General features: G+C 31.3%; 3 protein-coding genes across 6 annotated transcripts in view; 1 reads left to right on the forward strand and 2 right to left on the reverse strand.

Moving 5' to 3' along the window:
• Positions 1–169: 169 nt before the first annotated feature.
• On the forward strand, positions 170–6,761 carry Aldh (Aldehyde dehydrogenase). Its single transcript, XM_083036909.1, has 8 exons — positions 170–424; positions 2,353–2,598; positions 3,702–3,948; positions 4,079–4,413; positions 4,504–4,641; positions 4,729–4,893; positions 4,972–5,129; positions 5,226–6,761. Exons 1-8 carry the CDS (start codon positions 329–331, stop codon positions 5,371–5,373), a joined length of 1,533 nt encoding a protein of 510 aa, XP_082893035.1. The 5' UTR covers positions 170–328; the 3' UTR covers positions 5,374–6,761.
• On the reverse strand, positions 5,950–9,528 carry LOC145935496 (excitatory amino acid transporter 3). Its single transcript, XM_083036910.1, has 9 exons — positions 8,576–9,528; positions 8,275–8,452; positions 7,857–7,899; positions 7,731–7,770; positions 7,216–7,399; positions 6,790–7,023; positions 6,494–6,685; positions 6,245–6,379; positions 5,950–6,088 (listed from the first exon to the last, which is right to left on the reverse strand). The coding sequence occupies exons 1-9, from the start codon at positions 8,814–8,816 to the stop codon at positions 5,950–5,952; spliced, it is 1,386 nt and encodes a 461-aa protein (XP_082893036.1). The 5' UTR covers positions 8,817–9,528.
• Positions 9,529–9,926: 398 nt separating this feature from the next.
• Positions 9,927–18,044, reverse strand: part of LOC145935493 (uncharacterized) — a 59,007-nt gene continuing 50,889 nt past the window's right edge. For 3 of the 4 annotated variants that reach the window (XM_083036906.1, XM_083036904.1, XM_083036905.1), the window contains 14 exons: positions 16,968–17,739; positions 16,109–16,282; positions 15,748–15,918; positions 15,263–15,574; positions 14,605–14,926; positions 14,267–14,513; positions 13,984–14,167; positions 13,669–13,885; positions 13,363–13,554; positions 12,883–13,133; positions 12,142–12,674; positions 11,713–11,841; positions 11,283–11,460; positions 9,927–10,856 (listed from right to left, as the gene is read on the reverse strand). In XM_083036906.1, the coding sequence (XP_082893032.1) occupies positions 11,289–11,460; positions 11,713–11,841; positions 12,142–12,674; positions 12,883–13,133; positions 13,363–13,554; positions 13,669–13,885; positions 13,984–14,167; positions 14,267–14,513; positions 14,605–14,926; positions 15,263–15,574; positions 15,748–15,918; positions 16,109–16,282; positions 16,968–17,739 (3,676 nt within the window). In that variant the 3' untranslated portion in view covers positions 9,927–10,856; positions 11,283–11,288. The remainder of the gene's footprint in view (positions 10,857–11,282; positions 11,461–11,712; positions 11,842–12,141; positions 12,675–12,882; positions 13,134–13,362; positions 13,555–13,668; positions 13,886–13,983; positions 14,168–14,266; positions 14,514–14,604; positions 14,927–15,262; positions 15,575–15,747; positions 15,919–16,108; positions 16,283–16,967; positions 17,740–18,044) is intronic. The other variant, XM_083036907.1, reaches the window with a different exon arrangement.

Here is an 18,044-nt window from a genome sequence, read left to right on the forward strand (position 1 = left end):
CATTAATTATGTTGTTAATTAGCAAAATGATTTATATGGCTAAAAGCTATTTATAAAATTCTCAAGAATTCATCTATCGAATATTAAATAGCCATGGTTGTCAAGTAAAGACAATGTGTAAAAGACGGAGTCGTCAAATATCACTAGAACATTGATATCAAGAGGATATAGAGCACGCGCACATGCAAACAGTGTAATCTCCGAGTTACTAGTTACTAGATCTTTTATTGTCACGGATGCTGGCGCGGAGGTGAGAGGTGACTCCGAACTGCGATTGAACTTCAACAGTTTCTCACTTCATTTCGGTGCATAAACGTCATTCAGCGGCATGTTGCGTGTGCTGAGGAAATTCCAACACTTGCGATGTTTCTCATCCGCGGCTTTGCCAGCACCGGACGTAAATCCGCCGATTTTATACACCGGTGTAAGTATTGAAATTCGCGAAAATTTATAAAAATAATTATAATTGTATATACCTTACAATTGTGCAATAATTAACGGCATATTTATAAACGAATATTACATCCCGTTTATCTTTGGCGGGGGTTATCATATACAAACTCCGATATAACTCGAAGGTGATGATGATATGCATTATTTGCCAGAGCAATTCTTTTGTGCATTGAAATAAAAAATATTGGAGGAGGGTTAGAAAATAAAAAGAGCATAGTATATCGTATCATTAAAAAAAAAAATTATATATATATAGAAGAGAGAATACACATACATGAATAATATATATTATTATTTCAAAGGACATCCTAACATCCTCTGGATGTCCTCTGGATGTCCCTTGAAGGTCCCTTGAAGGTCCCTTGAAGGTCTTTCGGATATGTGTGCTGTTAGGGATATGTATGTGCACACGCTTATTTATTATTGTATATACAATGTACAAACTATTTTTAACTAAAACGCGAAGTCGCTTAATTAAATTTATTTATTCTTATATATTCTAAAAAATTTATATTTGTTTGAAAAAAGAATTTTTTGTAGTTCGGGTTCGAAAATACTGCATTAATTTATTATCCGTAATAATTACATTTATATAAACAATGTTATCACGCAGAGAACATAGAGAATTATATACAGTAATTTTAATAGAATATGTTTTAGTGTATTATTGAAATATTCTTTATTGACATTTATAAATTGTTAATTTTTTTATGTATTTTTTACGAACAACAAGCAAACAAGATCGACGTATTTCTTGACTAGATTTATATCTCTGTCTATAAAACATGAGAAAATACGAGAAAATTTGTACATTGTATCTATTGGGTTATTCGGAAAGTCATTTCGTTTTTTTGCATGAAAATTTGTATGTGAAAAAAACGAAATGACTTTTCAAACAACCCAATATAAATAGCTTATTTCCCTCATTACCATTCTCATTGTTATCTCAGATAACATGAAAACATATATTATAAAATTGCCAAGTCAGTTATTAAGTCTTCAAAAGAACGTGTTTTTTTTTTATACGTTTTTAATTTATGATGTAAAAATAGCTATATAAAATTATTTTTAGATATTTACGAAGTTTTCTATTAGATTAAAAACAAGGGGGAAAAAAGAATGTTGTGTTTATTTATTGCACAATTGTGACGTTTTTTCATTATGAAACTTTTATGCAGTTTTCAAATAATACATGATGCTATAATTAATTTGTGCATAATAATCTAAGCTAAAAAAATATATTTCTAAATTTACACTTTATTTTTCAAATTATACTTTTTCATATTTTTTAGTTTGTTTTTTTTTTTTTTTGTTAGCAGGAGATAAATAAAATAAAAGGAAATATATAAAAGTTAATCTCTTTTTAAGTATATATACTTTACTAATTTTTCAATTTTTATAGTTTTATTTTGAAAACATGACTATTGTTTGCGAAATGCAATGTGCATATGTATATTAGGTTTACACATGTTTTATGTATATTGCTAATCTCCTGAGCTGACGTGTGTATGTGTATGTAAACTGTATACATAATCGAAAGATTTAAAATTAAATTTAGGTGAAAAAACATCGTCTTTTGAAATGAATAATATAAAAAGAATATAAATATTATATATTTTACATACATTTAAATTATTTATCTATATCTATATATACATATGTTAATACATTAAGCGCCGACGTCATTATTGAGAGATCATTTGTTGTACATTTTTTTTTCTTGCAACGAGAAACGTGCGTGTTTTTCTCGTGAGAAATCGAATTACATTATTGCTATTTTTCTCTGATTTGAAATAATCAAAGCATAGTCATATTACATTTTCTGCTTTATAACTTATATAACATATATGTATAAAATTTATCGTTATACGAAAAAAAATATCTTTTGTTTTATTACAGATATTTATTAATAATGACTGGCATAAAGCTAAAAATGGGAAGACATTTCCCACCATCAATCCTGCTACTGGCGAAGTAATCGCCGAAGTACAAGAAGGCGACAGCGCGGACATTGATTTTGCTGTACAAGCTGCTAATAAGGCTTTTAAAAGGAATTCACCATGGAGAACTATGGATGCATCTCAACGAGGAGTTCTTTTAAATAAATTAGCAGATTTGATGGAGCGTGATCAAAAATATCTTGCGGTAAAATATTAACATATATTTTAATATAATATTCTCTTTTTTTCATATTTATATTTATTAGAATAATATAAAATTTAGCAAATATTATAAAATGTTGCGAAAATTTTTCGAAAAAAGCTTGAATTGAAAAAAATTGAGTGTTTGAACTCATCTGAGAATACGTGTCTCTCTTTCTCTCTCTATATATAGAAGCAATTAGTAAGTACTCTGAAAGGATTAAGTTTCATCGATAAGATACGTAATCACTAATCGTATCGCTGTACACATCTGGCAATTTTCTATCGTTTCGACATTCCGAACAATCGATCGATTAATATGATTTACGATTCATTAATCAATTATTATGATTAATATTGTTTTTCGGTGTAGCTACGCATTCGCGAGCCCAAAACTGCTAAATTCCCAAACTTTTTCGAGTTCTTCTTCTTATGTGAAAAATAGATTTGAGCCATTAACTGAGAAGAAGACGCGTAAACAAAAATTAAATTTAAACATATCTTTAGAAAATTTTAATAATTTAGAAAATTATTTTGTCTTATAAAAATATTTAAAAGGAAACTACAGTATGATGCTATCAATATATATATAAAATAAAAAATGCATCGATACTATAATTAATAATTTGAAATTATATTAAGTAAAAGAATGCACTTTCTAATATTTTTAATTTTAATCTTTTTAACTTTGAGGCAAGAGAGATTAGGCCAAACAGCGATAAAATTGTTGTGATTGATTAAAACAATGTGTTGTCGTTTGCAATTTTAAGATATAATCGTAACGATAACGTTCGAGATCAGTGATATCAATGATCGCACTGTTTTAAATCTTTAAATGCATCAGATAAACATATATATCTATACTAATTAAATATATATAATTATACATACATCGAGATTTATTGTAATAATTAACGCGTGAAATGTTATGAATCTTATCATCGGAAACAGGAAATTGGCAAAGTCGAAAAAAGAAGTAATTGCGAAATTGTTTCAATGATACCCCAGAACTGCAGACTGACAATGAAATAATTGAACTTTCAAAAAATAATGAAAATGAGACATTTTTTTACGAATAATAATTCTATTATGTTTATTATGTCTCAGTCTCTAGAAACTTTAGATAATGGCAAACCTTACTCAGGTTCATACTGTCTAGACGTACCATTTAGTGTTGGAGTGCTAAGATATTATGCAGGATGGGCTGACAAGAATCATGGAAAAGTTATACCAGCTGATGGAAAAGTCTTTGCATATACTAGACACGAGCCAGTAGGAGTATGTGGTCAAATTATTCCATGGAACTTTCCGATATTGATGATGGCTTGGAAAATAGCACCAGCTATAGCTACAGGTGATTATAAGTCTAAATTATATATTTCATTACATTTAATAATTAATGAAATATGTTTGCAGTATCTTTGAAGTTATAAAAGAGTTCTCCATAAAGCAATAAAATTTTAAGTTATTATTTTACCTTTTAGGAAACGTTGTCATTTTAAAACCTGCAGAACAGACTCCGTTAACAGCACTTTATGTAGCACAGTTGACCAAGGAAGCAGGATTTCCTGATGGAGTAGTCAATGTTGTTCCCGGTTATGGTAAAACTGGAGCGGCATTAGTAGCTCACGATAAAGTTGATAAGATCGCATTTACGGGATCTACAGAAGTCGGACAATTAATAAACCAAAATGCTGCTATACACAAATTAAAGAGAACTACATTAGAATTAGGCGGAAAATCTCCTAATATCATTCTTAAGGATGTCGATTTAAATCACGCAGTGGAAACAGCACATTTTGGATTATTTTTTAATATGGTAATTTATATTAACATATCATTTCCTGCTTTATTTAAATTTTCCATTCTTTCTTTGATATTTTACTTATTTTTCTTAAATTTGTGTCAGGGTCAATGTTGTTGCGCAGGATCTAGAACTTTCGTTCAAGCAAATATTTATGATGAGTTTGTAGAAAAAAGTGCGCTTCGCGCCAAATCTAAGACCGTGGGAGATCCGTTTGATTTGAAAATAGAACAAGGTCCACAGGTATATATCCGAATTCAGTACAGATATATGGCAATGTTAATTAATTTATATATAAAATTGTAATTAATATTATTGTTATATAATTAGATTGACGAACAGCAATTAAACAAAATTATGGATTTGATAAAATCCGGTAAAGAAGAAGGTGCTAGTTTAGTAACAGGTGGTGAACGCATTGGCGATAAAGGATACTTTGTTGCTCCAACAGTATTCGCAGATGTTAAAGATGATATGACTATAGCTAAGGAAGAAGTGAGCATTAAAATCATAATTTAATTATAGAAAGTGATTTAACATGTTCATTAAAAAATTCATATAACTCTCTTGTAGATATTTGGTCCAGTTCAGCAGATCTTAAAGTTCGATGATTTGGACGAAGTTATTGAACGTGCTAATAATACTGATTATGGATTAGCTGCTGCAGTCTTAACGAAAGATCTCGACAAAGCGAATTATATAACGCAGGGTCTTCGTGCTGGTACTGTATGGTATGTTGTATAAAAATATCATAAAGAATGAATTGTGATGAATGTCTAAAAAAAAAGATTTAAATTAATCTCATCGTTCTGTTAATTTTTGTGCAGGGTCAACACATACAATGCTATTATTTCTCAAGTTCCGTTTGGTGGTTATAAAATGTCTGGACATGGAAGAGAACTCGGAGAATATGGTCTTCAGGCGTATACAGAGGTAAAAAGTGTAATCGTTCAATTGAATGAGAAAAATTCGTAAAAACTGCACCAATGTCTCTGCGTAACCATTTTTTAAAAACATTTAAAAACATTTTTTTACATAGACTGTAAAACTAGTTTAGGTTTTAACCGCTTTTAACTATTTTTAATGCACATAATATTATATTTTTACTACAAAAAGGTGCGCATTATTATATTTTTACTACAAAAAAGACTGTATAATTCAATCATGAGGATTACAATTTGTACAATTGAACTATTATATATACAATAATACAACAATAATTTAAACTATATGTAAACTAAAAAAATTAGTAAATCAATTTAACTAAATTTAAATCAAACTCTTGGTGTAAGACATATGAAACAAATGTATCGCACAATAGACAGTTTTTGTTTGTAAAAATATGAATGTTTTACAGTGCTATGTATTTCTTACGGCATTGTACTATTTTTCCCTTTTTCTTAAAATTTTCCATATTAATTATATTTACACAGAGCACAATAAGCATTGTAAGGAAGATTCAGTCGAGCAAGTTATTATGCAATGTATAGTAAATTTTGCTATTATATGCTATGTCATAAAATCTATTCTAACTTTAATTATGCAATGCATTTATGTAGACACATTGCAAATAACGTTTGTTTCCAATGGACACATTTCGTCTTCTTCTAAATCTTCTTTGCAAAAGCGAGATATAATACTTGCACCAAGTGCATCGCCTATGATGTTAATTGTCGTTCTAAAACGATCACTGAAAAATAATACATTTTCTTGTTATTAAACATGGATAATTAATAAATTTATATTTAAAAAAAATTTATATTTTTGTCTATCTCCTATTTAAGAAAGAGAAAAAATATAACTTGAAAAAAAAACGAATAATACACACCATATATGATATACTTACACAAACCAATCAGTAGCGATAATCAATGTAACATCTTCGACAGGTACTCCTATAGAGTTTAACACCATTATTAACATCATATAACCACCGCTAGGTATTCCAGCAGCACCCACACACGATACTGTACATGTAATACTGAAAAGAGAGAATAACAAAGTTATGTAAATTATAAAATTTTCAAATTTTATGCAGAAAATATTCTCCAAACATTGTGTCATAGTTCAGTTGTCTATTTTTTTTATTACCAACCTGATAACTATTATTTTAAATAATGAAAATTGCAATCCACGTAGTTGTATAATAAATATCGCTCCAACAGTTTCGTATAGGGCTATCCCATCCATATTTATTGCTGCTCCAATTGGTACAAGAAACTTTGTTATTTTAGAATTTATTCCCAGATTTTCCAAACATTGTATTGTATATGGAACTGTGGCAGTGCTAGATTATATGTAATTTTATTATATGTAATTAAATTTTATGTAATTAAAAAATGAAGATTTCTCAGGTTTTTGTACATCGACAATTTTTATCTCTTGTTGTACCTTGACGATGTTCCAAAGGCTGTTGCAAAGGATGGACCAAGTTTGGATATAATTTTATAAGGTGATTTATGCGTAATGATGTAATGAAGGAAGGGTAGTATTATAAAACCTTGCAGTACCAGACCAATAAACACAGTTAAGATGTAAAATCCTAAATGACTTATCACATTACCGAAATCATCGATTTCTAGAATTCGACCAGCAATAAGAAATGATGCGCCTATCGGTGCTATTCTAAAAAAAAAAATGTATCGTTATTAATGCGTGCAATCTATAATATATATATAAATAATACATGTACAAACTTATTATTCATTATTAAATATGTTAAAAAGTTAAATATATTAAAAAGTTATACAGAGATATATGAATCAATTTATCTCTAATTTAATCTCTATAAGTAATATAATATAGTGTGATGCATACAATGTTATCCATTTCATAATTCTCATCATAACATCGGCCAGGCAATTGAAAAAATCTGATAATGGTTTTCCCTTTGTACCTATATTCCCAATTGCCAGACCCAGTAATAGACTATGAAATACTAAACCCAAGACATTTGTTCCTGCTGCATATTCGCTTGTTATAGACCATTCTTCTATTGGTACTGTAATATATTGAAACAAATCTTTAAGATTATCTTTATTAAAACATATAGGACATTATTTTTGTTGAAACATTTTTTGTTTACACAAAAAATATATTAGTGCTATATTTTATCTACAATTAAGAATATATTTTTTTATTATTTATTTCAATATCATTTATTTACATCTTTTAAAACATTATCTAACACTATCTAAACAATTCTTTCTAATTGTATCTCTTCTAATTGTAAAAATTAATTGAAGAAAAAGCGATTACAAGTTTATTAAAATACAAAAAACAAAAAGCGACAAAAAATAAAAATAGTCAATGTTTAACACATTGTGCAGTACCTGTATTTGCATTAGTTGGTTTTTCCAGGACAGTTTGATACTGTAGTGAAAAAAAAATATATACATTTTTAAAATACTACAGAGAGAGATCATATATTTAGATATGGAAATTATAAAGAAACATACCTGATACATGCATGCAAGTATTATATTTTCAGGGAATAAATTACTGTAATATAAAAAAAGGAATATATATATATATTTTTTTTTTTTACAAATTAGATTTTCATTATTCTTTCATTATTCTACAAAGTATTTTTGAACACTGCAATGGTAGTATAAAACTTTCATATCTTTTTTATAAAACTAGAATATACAAAGCGCATGACAAAGAAACATATATTTGTTTCTTTATATAATGTCTAAATATGTTTTTGTCAATGTGTGTGTGTAAAATAAAAATATATATAATTATATAATATAATTTCATGTAATGATTTTATTTAATTTTATTAATTTTAATATCATGAAATAAACTCTAAAAAAATGATAACGGAGACTTCATTTAATTATTGCAAATATTGAATTGGATTTATTTAATTACCGAAATAAATCTAGAATTGTGTCTACTGTCATAAAGGTTTTTGTAGACGTCGATACAGTAATGTTCTCACTTCTCATCAATTCACCTGGTCGAATAGTCTCAACAAGTATAACACATAAAATTATTCCAATTGTGGTAGTCGTTAGATAATAGTACAATGCCATCAATCCAATTGGTCCTATATAATCATAATATATTCTAAGAAGTGTTACATTTTCTACAATTTCTTTAAAAAAAAAATACAAGAAATATCTAAAAATATATGATTCTGTATTTAAAAAAAATTGATCAGCATACTTACCAGATTTGCTGAGATTACAAGTAGCACTTACAATGCTGGACGTAATAAGCGGTAATATTAACAAATTCACCACTCTGAGAAATATTTCTCCAGGAAATTTGATATACATGATATCTCGATCAGACCACGATTTTCTGCTATAATGCTTCAAACTCATACCGCATATTATCCCAGCAGTCACACCGACCATTGTTGATATTATCAGTTTATGTTTCGATAGAGAAAACATTAAATTGTTCATTGTAGTTGATTTTATAAGTATGCTATATTATAGCAATAATAATAACTAATTAAATTTTACAATTCAGAAAAATCGTGGGATCTATTATCTAATAAATTTAATGAATTTTTTAAATGCTCAAAATGATTGGTTTATAGTTAATTGTATTTTTTTAATTGATTTAACGTCAAGAATCAGTAATAGATCCAATTTTAAATTTACTTCGTATATAAAATTCGCGTATCACTTTTGTTTTATTTTCAACACTATATACATTAAAGTAAGATAAAATAAAAAGCTCGACTCACATAGATTACAGATAAATTATAATTAATTATAAATAATTATTTACAAATAAACTACTTAAGCTGAAGTAGACTTAAAGAGTACTGAGCGATATATCAAAGACACTCTATCTCAAAAGACTTTATCAAGATATATTATCTAACACAAGAAGCTTCTTCTTTATCAATGTTTTATTTTAGCAAACTCACTTGACAACTGGACAGATACTATCTTTTAATATCAGTCGTAATTTACAACCCTTCTTCACTGTTTTCTTAAATCAGAAACGTTCGAACAAAAACTAGTATGTTATACACTACATTAATTTGATCCAGTTGCTGATATCAATAATAAAATAACTTTGATAAGATACACCTGATACACAATAGGTGTGCCAAGAAAAGGATAAGACAGTTGAACAATGATATATATATATATATATATATATATATATATATATATATATGTCAAATAACAATAGGATAATTAGGAAATAGCCTTTGAGGCTATTATCCTATTATGTGTCATTTCACACATACATATATACATAGAAACAAGTAACTACCTCGATAAAAATGCCTTCAATTTGCCATCATTATGATATGCAAAAAAATTTGAGTTATTATCGCGGTCTTTATATGACAGTGTATTCATATATTTATATATCCATCATTCAATTTAATAATAAGTCAAAGTTCCATTTTTCTTTTAGAGATATAAGATAAATGCATTTTTCGTGATGCATTATTATCACAAATCATCTCACTATATCTTGATAGATAGGATTCATTTATTATGCAGAAAACCGGTTCTAATGATAGTCGCGAAAAAGTAAATCCTTCATAGTTGCGTTTAATATTTCCTAGTTTTATTTATTTCGCACCTATTACAGTATAATAAATATGTTGCACGAAACATTACGAGGGATTTGTATTTACACACGTTCCTCATTTTCAGGCCATAATTTTACGTATTTGTAATGAGTACATAATATCATACTCTATCATCTTTAATTTTTTTTCTTAATATAATTTATACATATCTATACATTTTCTTCGGTTTAAAGTTATCCATTAAAAGATCACATATGCATTCCGTTTGCATCCAGTCTTCTGAAGAAATTTTCATCGTTAAAACTTTATCATCTAACATGACATTAACATCACGGCTGATTCCTTTTTTCTTTCTTCTCAAAATTTTAATTTCATAAGTATATATACAGTATATATCTCTCAAAAGCTGTTCAATTTCTCGTCATAACAAACTTTAGCAAATTAATAAATGTTTACTTCCGACTGCTGCTAGCCAAAGATTTGCACAACAGAAGAAATAGTTTGTTCTCTAAGCTCGGTTTAGAGACAGCGTTTGTGATATATCCTGTATAATAAGTATATTTACATACAGATATATACATATATCCAATATGAATATATGTATATGTGTATGCATGTATTATATTAGTGAGATCAGTAAATAATTTCGTTAACGTTATGTTTTACAAAGTCATGTTTCACGAGTTTATATAACTATGTCTACATACTTTCCCTATGCAAATTAATATTTGGTTTTGTGTGCTACGCGATTTCGATTTTTCACGCTATATCAGAATATTCATTCCTCCTTCCTCTTATTCCTCCTTTTTATTCGAGGTAATTTGATTTTGCTCAAATAAACCGAGAAAAATTTATTTATTGACTTTCGCTTTTTATTCGCGACAGATCGCCATCCACGGTGTTGACTTCTGGCTCTTCGCCGAGACAATCCGTAATGTACAGCCTGTATTACCGCGAAAAAAAAATTTATTTTATTATCTTTAATATAAAGATACATATTTTATATAATACTCTGTGTAGCTCTATATTAATACAGAGATTGTCTGATTCTGATTTTATTATTATATGAAATGTAACAACACATATATGATTATTCAGAAATATTAAAATTTTTTTTATATCATAATTGCTTTGCTTCACTTATTAAAAAATAACTAAATAAGTTTCTAAAATTCCAGAATATATATCTCTTCTATAATAATAAAATATCTACATTTGACGAAATACTTTTCAGACAATTTGAAGTAATATCAAGATATATATTTTTTTGTAAAGTTATAGCGCTTATTGCAAAGCATTTCTTAAATATTGTACAAAAAATGGCAAATTATACAAAACTATTAATGGATAAATAAATAACAAGTAATACCTGTCCCTACAAGGGTGTCTCCTTGCGCGCTTCTGCCTTCCACTGGAATCCGTTTACACGTGTTGTAATAGGCTTATTTCTATTTGTGGCATTCTCAATTCCATTTCTAACTCCCGCTACTAATCTCATGGCTGGGTTGGATACTAAGCCATTACGCTTTGGTTTTAAATTGCCTGCGCTGAAATGTAATATAGTAACATTTTATGAAACGTTTACAAATAACATATATGTATATATTATCTCGTTTTGTCGAAGAGTTGACGTGAAAAGTTAAATGCAAGTTAAAAAGAGAAGAAATAACATATTATATTAAGATTTTAGAAAAAAAAGTATCTTTCATTATATGTATCTTTAATATGTCTGCGCTTCTGATCAGCTATACATTTAATGTAAATGTAAATTAATACATAGTATGATATATATGTCTAACATTGTCATATGTCCTCCTTGACTACATATTCTATCTTTTTTCACTCGGGAGGGTTGAAAAAGGAAGGAAAGCCTATCGCTCATGAAGCGGTGTGTCTTCCTTATACGACCATTGTGATTTCTGCAAAGTCTAAAGAATTGCATTGAAAAAATTAAGATGATAAGTATGCTTTATAAAATTTCAATTGAGAAGATGGAATTATGCACATGTGACTTTTGAATGACACATATAAACATAAGATGACTGACATATCTTGTAGTGCTGAATGGTCATGAATATGAATACTTGAAATCTGTTATCTCTATCACGATCAATGTGTGGTGCATTTTGTAGATGAACGACAAAACATAATTTTGATGATATTGTTAATTATATGACATGATTAGGACTTTAGTATAAAAAAGTGCTTATATTATATCAACTCCTTACCTTCCAGGTGTGTGATCGGTAATGTGCTTGACGCTTCTACCAACGCCAGCGCCGCTATTTCCCAATATTATTCTCATATGAGTGTCTCGCGTAAAATGCGTATCGGCTGAATTTCGTTTTTCCTCATGTCCATTCTCCTTATCCTTTCCAATGCTCAAACCTAACATTTCATTCGTTAATTCAAACGGTTTACTAATGTTATTCCTGTCGATAATTTCGGTTTTAATCTTGATCGGCTCGTAAATCACTGGTATATGATTATATCCTTCCGTTTTGTACGGCATATTTGGACTCGCCGCCATTAACGATACACCTAGCTGATTCTGTATTACGCTAGCGGCTGTTTGAGCACTGGGTGGATTCGTGTTTGTAGGTGAATAAGGAATAAGACTGTCGCTTAACGGAGAATGCGGTGGTGAAGCATATATCGGACTTTGCGGTTCGCTCTTCAAAGGTGACAATAGTTTACTGAGTGGCCGACTTTTTGCTCCTCTTGAACACTGTTGTAGTTGTTGCGTAAAAGATAATGGTGTCTAAAATTATGAAAATTGAACAATGAGAAATTTTCAATAAACTAAGTAACTCGTAATATTTTCCTGAAGTAAGGACACGTAAAGCACAAGTAAAATGTTATACTAGAATAGTATATAAAATTTTGCAATGGTTTTTAATTTAATTGCCAAATGACATGATGAGTATAGCAAATTCTCTTCTATTTATACATATATACTTATCACGTACTTTAATTGCCTGACAGTTAACCATCGATTTTTGATTGAATTTTCCCTGATCGCTCTTAGTGCTGCCGGTTAAATTACTGCTAGATTTGCTGTTGCTCGAATTGTTGCCTAGAGAGACGCAACTGCGTCGTTTAGTAGAATCTGGCGATTCCGCTGGACTGTATTGCGTAGACAGAGGATTTAAGATTGCTGATGAAGGTTTAGTCTCAGCTGTCGAATTGGATGTCACAGAAGTAGCACTACTGCTACCTCCTGAAAAATATAACAATTTATTTTGTCAACTTTTGTTATTATAAATCAATGATAAATTAAAAAAAGAAATGTATAAAATATTTTTTATATTCAAAGGTTAAGAACAAATTCTAGAAAAATAACTTTAAAGTTTATAATCTCTCGCGTGAAATAGATATTTTTATCTCTTTCTCAAATTTATCTCCTAAATTTAATTACAAATTAATAAAAAGAATATTAATTATATAACCTCCATTGATGCCGGGTCTTAAACTGCGTTGATTAGCAGAATGTTCTTCTAATAGCCTGACAACTGTATCGTGACCGCTTTTAGCGGCTACTTTAATGGCATTCCGTCCGCAGTGATCGGAATGATTCGGATCAGCTCCGTGATTCAAAAGTGCTCGGACGCAATGTTCGTGTCCTTCCTGAGCAGCAATACCTACAAATTGCATTTTCCTATCAACTGAAGTAATAAACTTAATAAAAAAAAATGTTATCAGAATCGTTATTCGTTTTATTTATACAATTATAGATTATTCATGACTAACTATACCTAGAGCCGTTGCGCCTTGATTGCAAGTGTGATCAGGAGTGGCACCATGTTCCAAGAACAGCCTAACGATCGCTGCGTGTCCTTGCCAAGCGGCCGAATGAAGCGGCGTTCTGTTCTCATTGTCGCAAGCGTTCACGCTAGCTCCACCATCCGTTAGCAACAAAGCTACCATTTCCACGTGTCCTTGCCAAGCGCTTACATGCAATGATGTCCTACCCTGCAAAAATACAGATATATTAATTGTTATTAAATTCTGCAATTTATAATAATTATTATATTAAGCTTCTTTTTCAAATAAGATTGACAATTACTTACTTCTGAATCTCTACTTTCTATATCAGCGCTCGCATGTTCCAGCAAAAATCGCGCCATAGCTAATCTGTTTTCTAACGCAAGTATATATAGAGTACTCCTTCCGTCGGCATCCTTCGCGTTAACGTCAGCATTGCGAGATAACAATATTTTCACGGTGTCGTAATGTCCCTCTAAGGCTGCAAGTCTATAAATACGAGAGAAAATATATGTAAAGAATATTACTGATTTCATTTTATATCTCACTTCAATCTTGTTTATCTATATAAAATCATTAGTGCATTACCTTAAAGCAGTTTTACCATCGTGGGCGTGCTGATCTATAGGCGCACCGTGATGTTCCAATAACCTTTCTACCAACGACGTATGCCCTTCCTGCGCCGCGAGCATAAGAGCGCTCTTTCCATCATTGTCCGTTTCGTCGATCTTCGCGCCAGCCTCCAATAAAGCCTCGCAAACCTCAATGTGACCCTCGAACGCCGCATAGTGTAAAGGGGTCCAACCAGAATTATCTCGGTGCTGCTCGTCTAAGCCTTATGTTAAGAAATTACATCTCTTTATCTGCACTTACACGGATCACACGTACATACAACGCAGCGTTTGCGCTAGTTAAATCAATTTTACCTCTAGCGAGCAATTGCTTCACGACGTCGGTGCCGCCCTGCGCGGCGGCCACGCTGAGAACGGTTCTGCCTTCGTTGTCTATAGTGTCGACGCAGCAGCCCCAGTATAGCAAGAGCTTCACGACCGATCCGTGCCCCATACTCGCAGCCGCCCATAAGGGCGTTCTCCCGGTGACGTCGCAATGATCCATATCCGCATCAAATTCCAGAAGCAAATCGCAAACGTCTCGATGACCCTCGAATGCGGCGACTAACAACGGAGTCATACCGTCCTTATCCTCGTGATCGACGGTAGCACCTCGCTCTAAAAGTATCGTGACAACCTGCGACACACATGCAATTGACACGTTTATTATAATGTATGCAAAGTTAATCCTCACTCGTAGTTACATTTTGACATTTTTAATTAAAATCATTTTGTCGGATCTATAGAAGAATAAAATTGTTCTATTTAATGCGAAACAATCGAGAGTCGTCAGATATTTTATATTATTTATTAATCAATATTTTTAATTATATTTACTTATTAACTTATTTACTTATTAATTAATTATATTTTAAATATATTTTTATATTATATTAATATTTACGACACAAAATACAAAGCTTGTATCAATATTAATTAATTAAATTAATATTCATATACAGGATAGACATACCTTTGCATATCCGTGATTGGCAGGAACACAAAGTGCGGCGACGCTGAGCGCGGTTCTACCGTCACTGTCGGCGTGATCAATTTTAGCTCCGAAATCCAAAAGATGTTCCACGATTTCGCTATGACCCATGTACGCCGCGGCGATCAAAGCGGTTCTACCCTCATCATCCGTCCTGTTAACATCCGCACCGTGTTTTAAAAGAGCTTTAACGATATCCTCGTGGCCGCCCCACGCAGCCGCTCGTAGAGCGGTACGTTGATCCCAATCCGCGCAATCCACCATAGCTCCATGCTTCAAAAGTTGTTCGACCACCTGAAATGAAGAACACGTGAGGAACGTTCGTTTCTCTAGATTTGCATTGTAAAACTTACAACTTAATTATAACATTTTAATTTTAATTTTAGTCATAAAAAATTACATCTTTGTTTAACGCAGAGTTAATGAAATTTTCATAAAAATTTATTAAATTAAAGCTAGCTTTATACCTGAGTATGCCCTCCCCAGGCAGCAGCCCTGAGGGCGGTCCAGCCATCACAGTCCGCGTGATCCGCCCTCGCGCCGGCAGCTAGAAGAACACGCACTACGTCTGCGTAGCCGTGCCTCGCGGCTAAATTTAATGGCGTCTGTCCATTCCGGTCGACCGCTTCCAGTTTTGCCTATGTAAAATCAAAAATTCGTCAAGCTAAGTATATGTATATATCTCTCTAAATAATGTTAAATTAATTGATCAATAATCTCAAGTATAACATAATTTGACTATTTGGACTTTATTTTATGAAACTGTCTAATAAATAGCTAGTTTCTGTATTTATTCAAAACTTGTATTAATCTACAAATAAGGTGTACCTGAGGACAGGCTGCAAGTGCCAACTCTAGCAAAGATGCGTTGCCATCGGCGGCTAATGTGTGCAGCACCGTTCGTCCATAAGAATCTGCTTGATTGATATCTCCGCTTTCACCAAGAAGCTCCGTCAATGGTTCATTTGGAGATTCATCAATAGGACTTACATCTTGCGAAACCTTGCATAGAAAACGCAATTGTATTTGTCTTAAATTATTTTCTATTATAATTAGTATACTATGGTCTGGCGAAATACTGTTGAATGTAATAGAAATCATGTCATAATGACTAATGACTAATGACGATACATAATTTAATGACATTTATAATCTCTATGTCCTATATTGCTTTCTTTTATCATAAAAAAAATTATGATGACAAATATAGATTAGATATTAATATATTAGATACATAGAATTGTTTTATCATATTTTATTATATTTTATCATATTCTATGATATGACTCACACGTTTTTATCACTAGATGTTACTGTATATTACCACAATTTCCTAACAAACTTTCATAATTAAAAAAATACATTTATATATTTATTTATGATGCTATCGAAATTAATACAATTAAGAAAACATGTTGAAGAAGCAGAAATAAAAAGAAATAGAGGGGTTAAAGCGCGTCAAATGCACAAAATTTATTAAATTTTAACTCAATTCAACAAGATCGTAGTTTTCTACTTATAATTTATAATAAATGTTTGCTTGCGTCGAATAGAATATTGGATATACTTATAATATAAGAGCGCGCTAAGAGTCTCAAGTACACACTTAGTACATTGAATAGAAGTCGCCTATTTTTTTTCTCGCATCCTTATGAAATCTGTTTTTAACAAACAAAAGAAAAATTACCTGACTAGAAGAAACGGCATCTTTGCTAGCGTCGTCATCGACGGTCTTTTCAGAGGGCTTAGCGCCAGCGTCAATCAGCAGTCTCAGAAGCTTTGCGTCCTGCCTGGGCCAGAGAATACACTCGGAGCTATCTAAATAACAGCCTTCGACGGGCGCGTTACTACCGATCATCCAGAGTACTTGAAGCGTGTGGACGTCTAAAGTGGTGTTAGCCGGAACGCTCGTAATCGCGCGTTGCAAGTGTTGAGCCAGCACGCAAATCTCATCAGGATTGAGCTCGGGACCGCGAAGAGTGTAATAGGCCGCCAGCATAGCGTGACCCTCGGTGGCCGAACAGAGATACTTTTGAGTACAATGTTTAACATCGAGTAACCATTCGGCGAAGCTGTGGTGAAAGAGCATCAATGCACCGGCACGCGAGACCGATATCACTCGGCGCAGCAGATGAAGCCGGCGATTAAAATCCTCCACGGTGATGCCGACGCAGGCCGTCTTCACGCTCTCGTATAGAATTTCCTGGGTGATGGGTAATTTAGCGGCGAGTATAACGTTAAGAAGAGGCTGCACCTTGCTGAATTGCTTCCTGCTGAAGAGTCGTTGGCAGAGCCAGAGATATAGGCCGTTCAGCGTTCCCGGAATTTCGCGCACCTCGCGCAGAACAATAAAATTCTCCGCCACGCCATCGAGCACTTTCTCCAGGTACAGAAAACAACCGTTGCTCTTTATATGCAACTGGTTCAACATCTCGGCGGTATCACGCGAAATATGTTGTCTGAGAAAGTAATTTATAAAAATATTAGTGAAACGCAATTACTTAATGACATAATGCAAATTATTTCGCTGTTTATTATACATTTAATGTAAATTGTAAATTTTTACATTAAATTGCGATGTTAATCATAAAAAATTACAAAATAATTTATAATATTAAATGTATAATGTTAAATTTATGTTATTTACAATTAAATTAACAATTTACATTTACAATTTACATGTAAATTGTAAATTGTAAATTTGTACATTAAATTTCAATATAGATTGTAATAAAATATTCATTAAATTTACAATAAGTAGGCA

This window comes from Prenolepis imparis, unplaced genomic scaffold (assembly GCF_030444845.1).
Source record: "Prenolepis imparis isolate NDT839.2.m4 unplaced genomic scaffold, iyPreImpa1.0 SCAF_4, whole genome shotgun sequence".
In the NCBI taxonomy this organism is placed as follows: domain Eukaryota; kingdom Metazoa; phylum Arthropoda; class Insecta; order Hymenoptera; family Formicidae; genus Prenolepis; species Prenolepis imparis.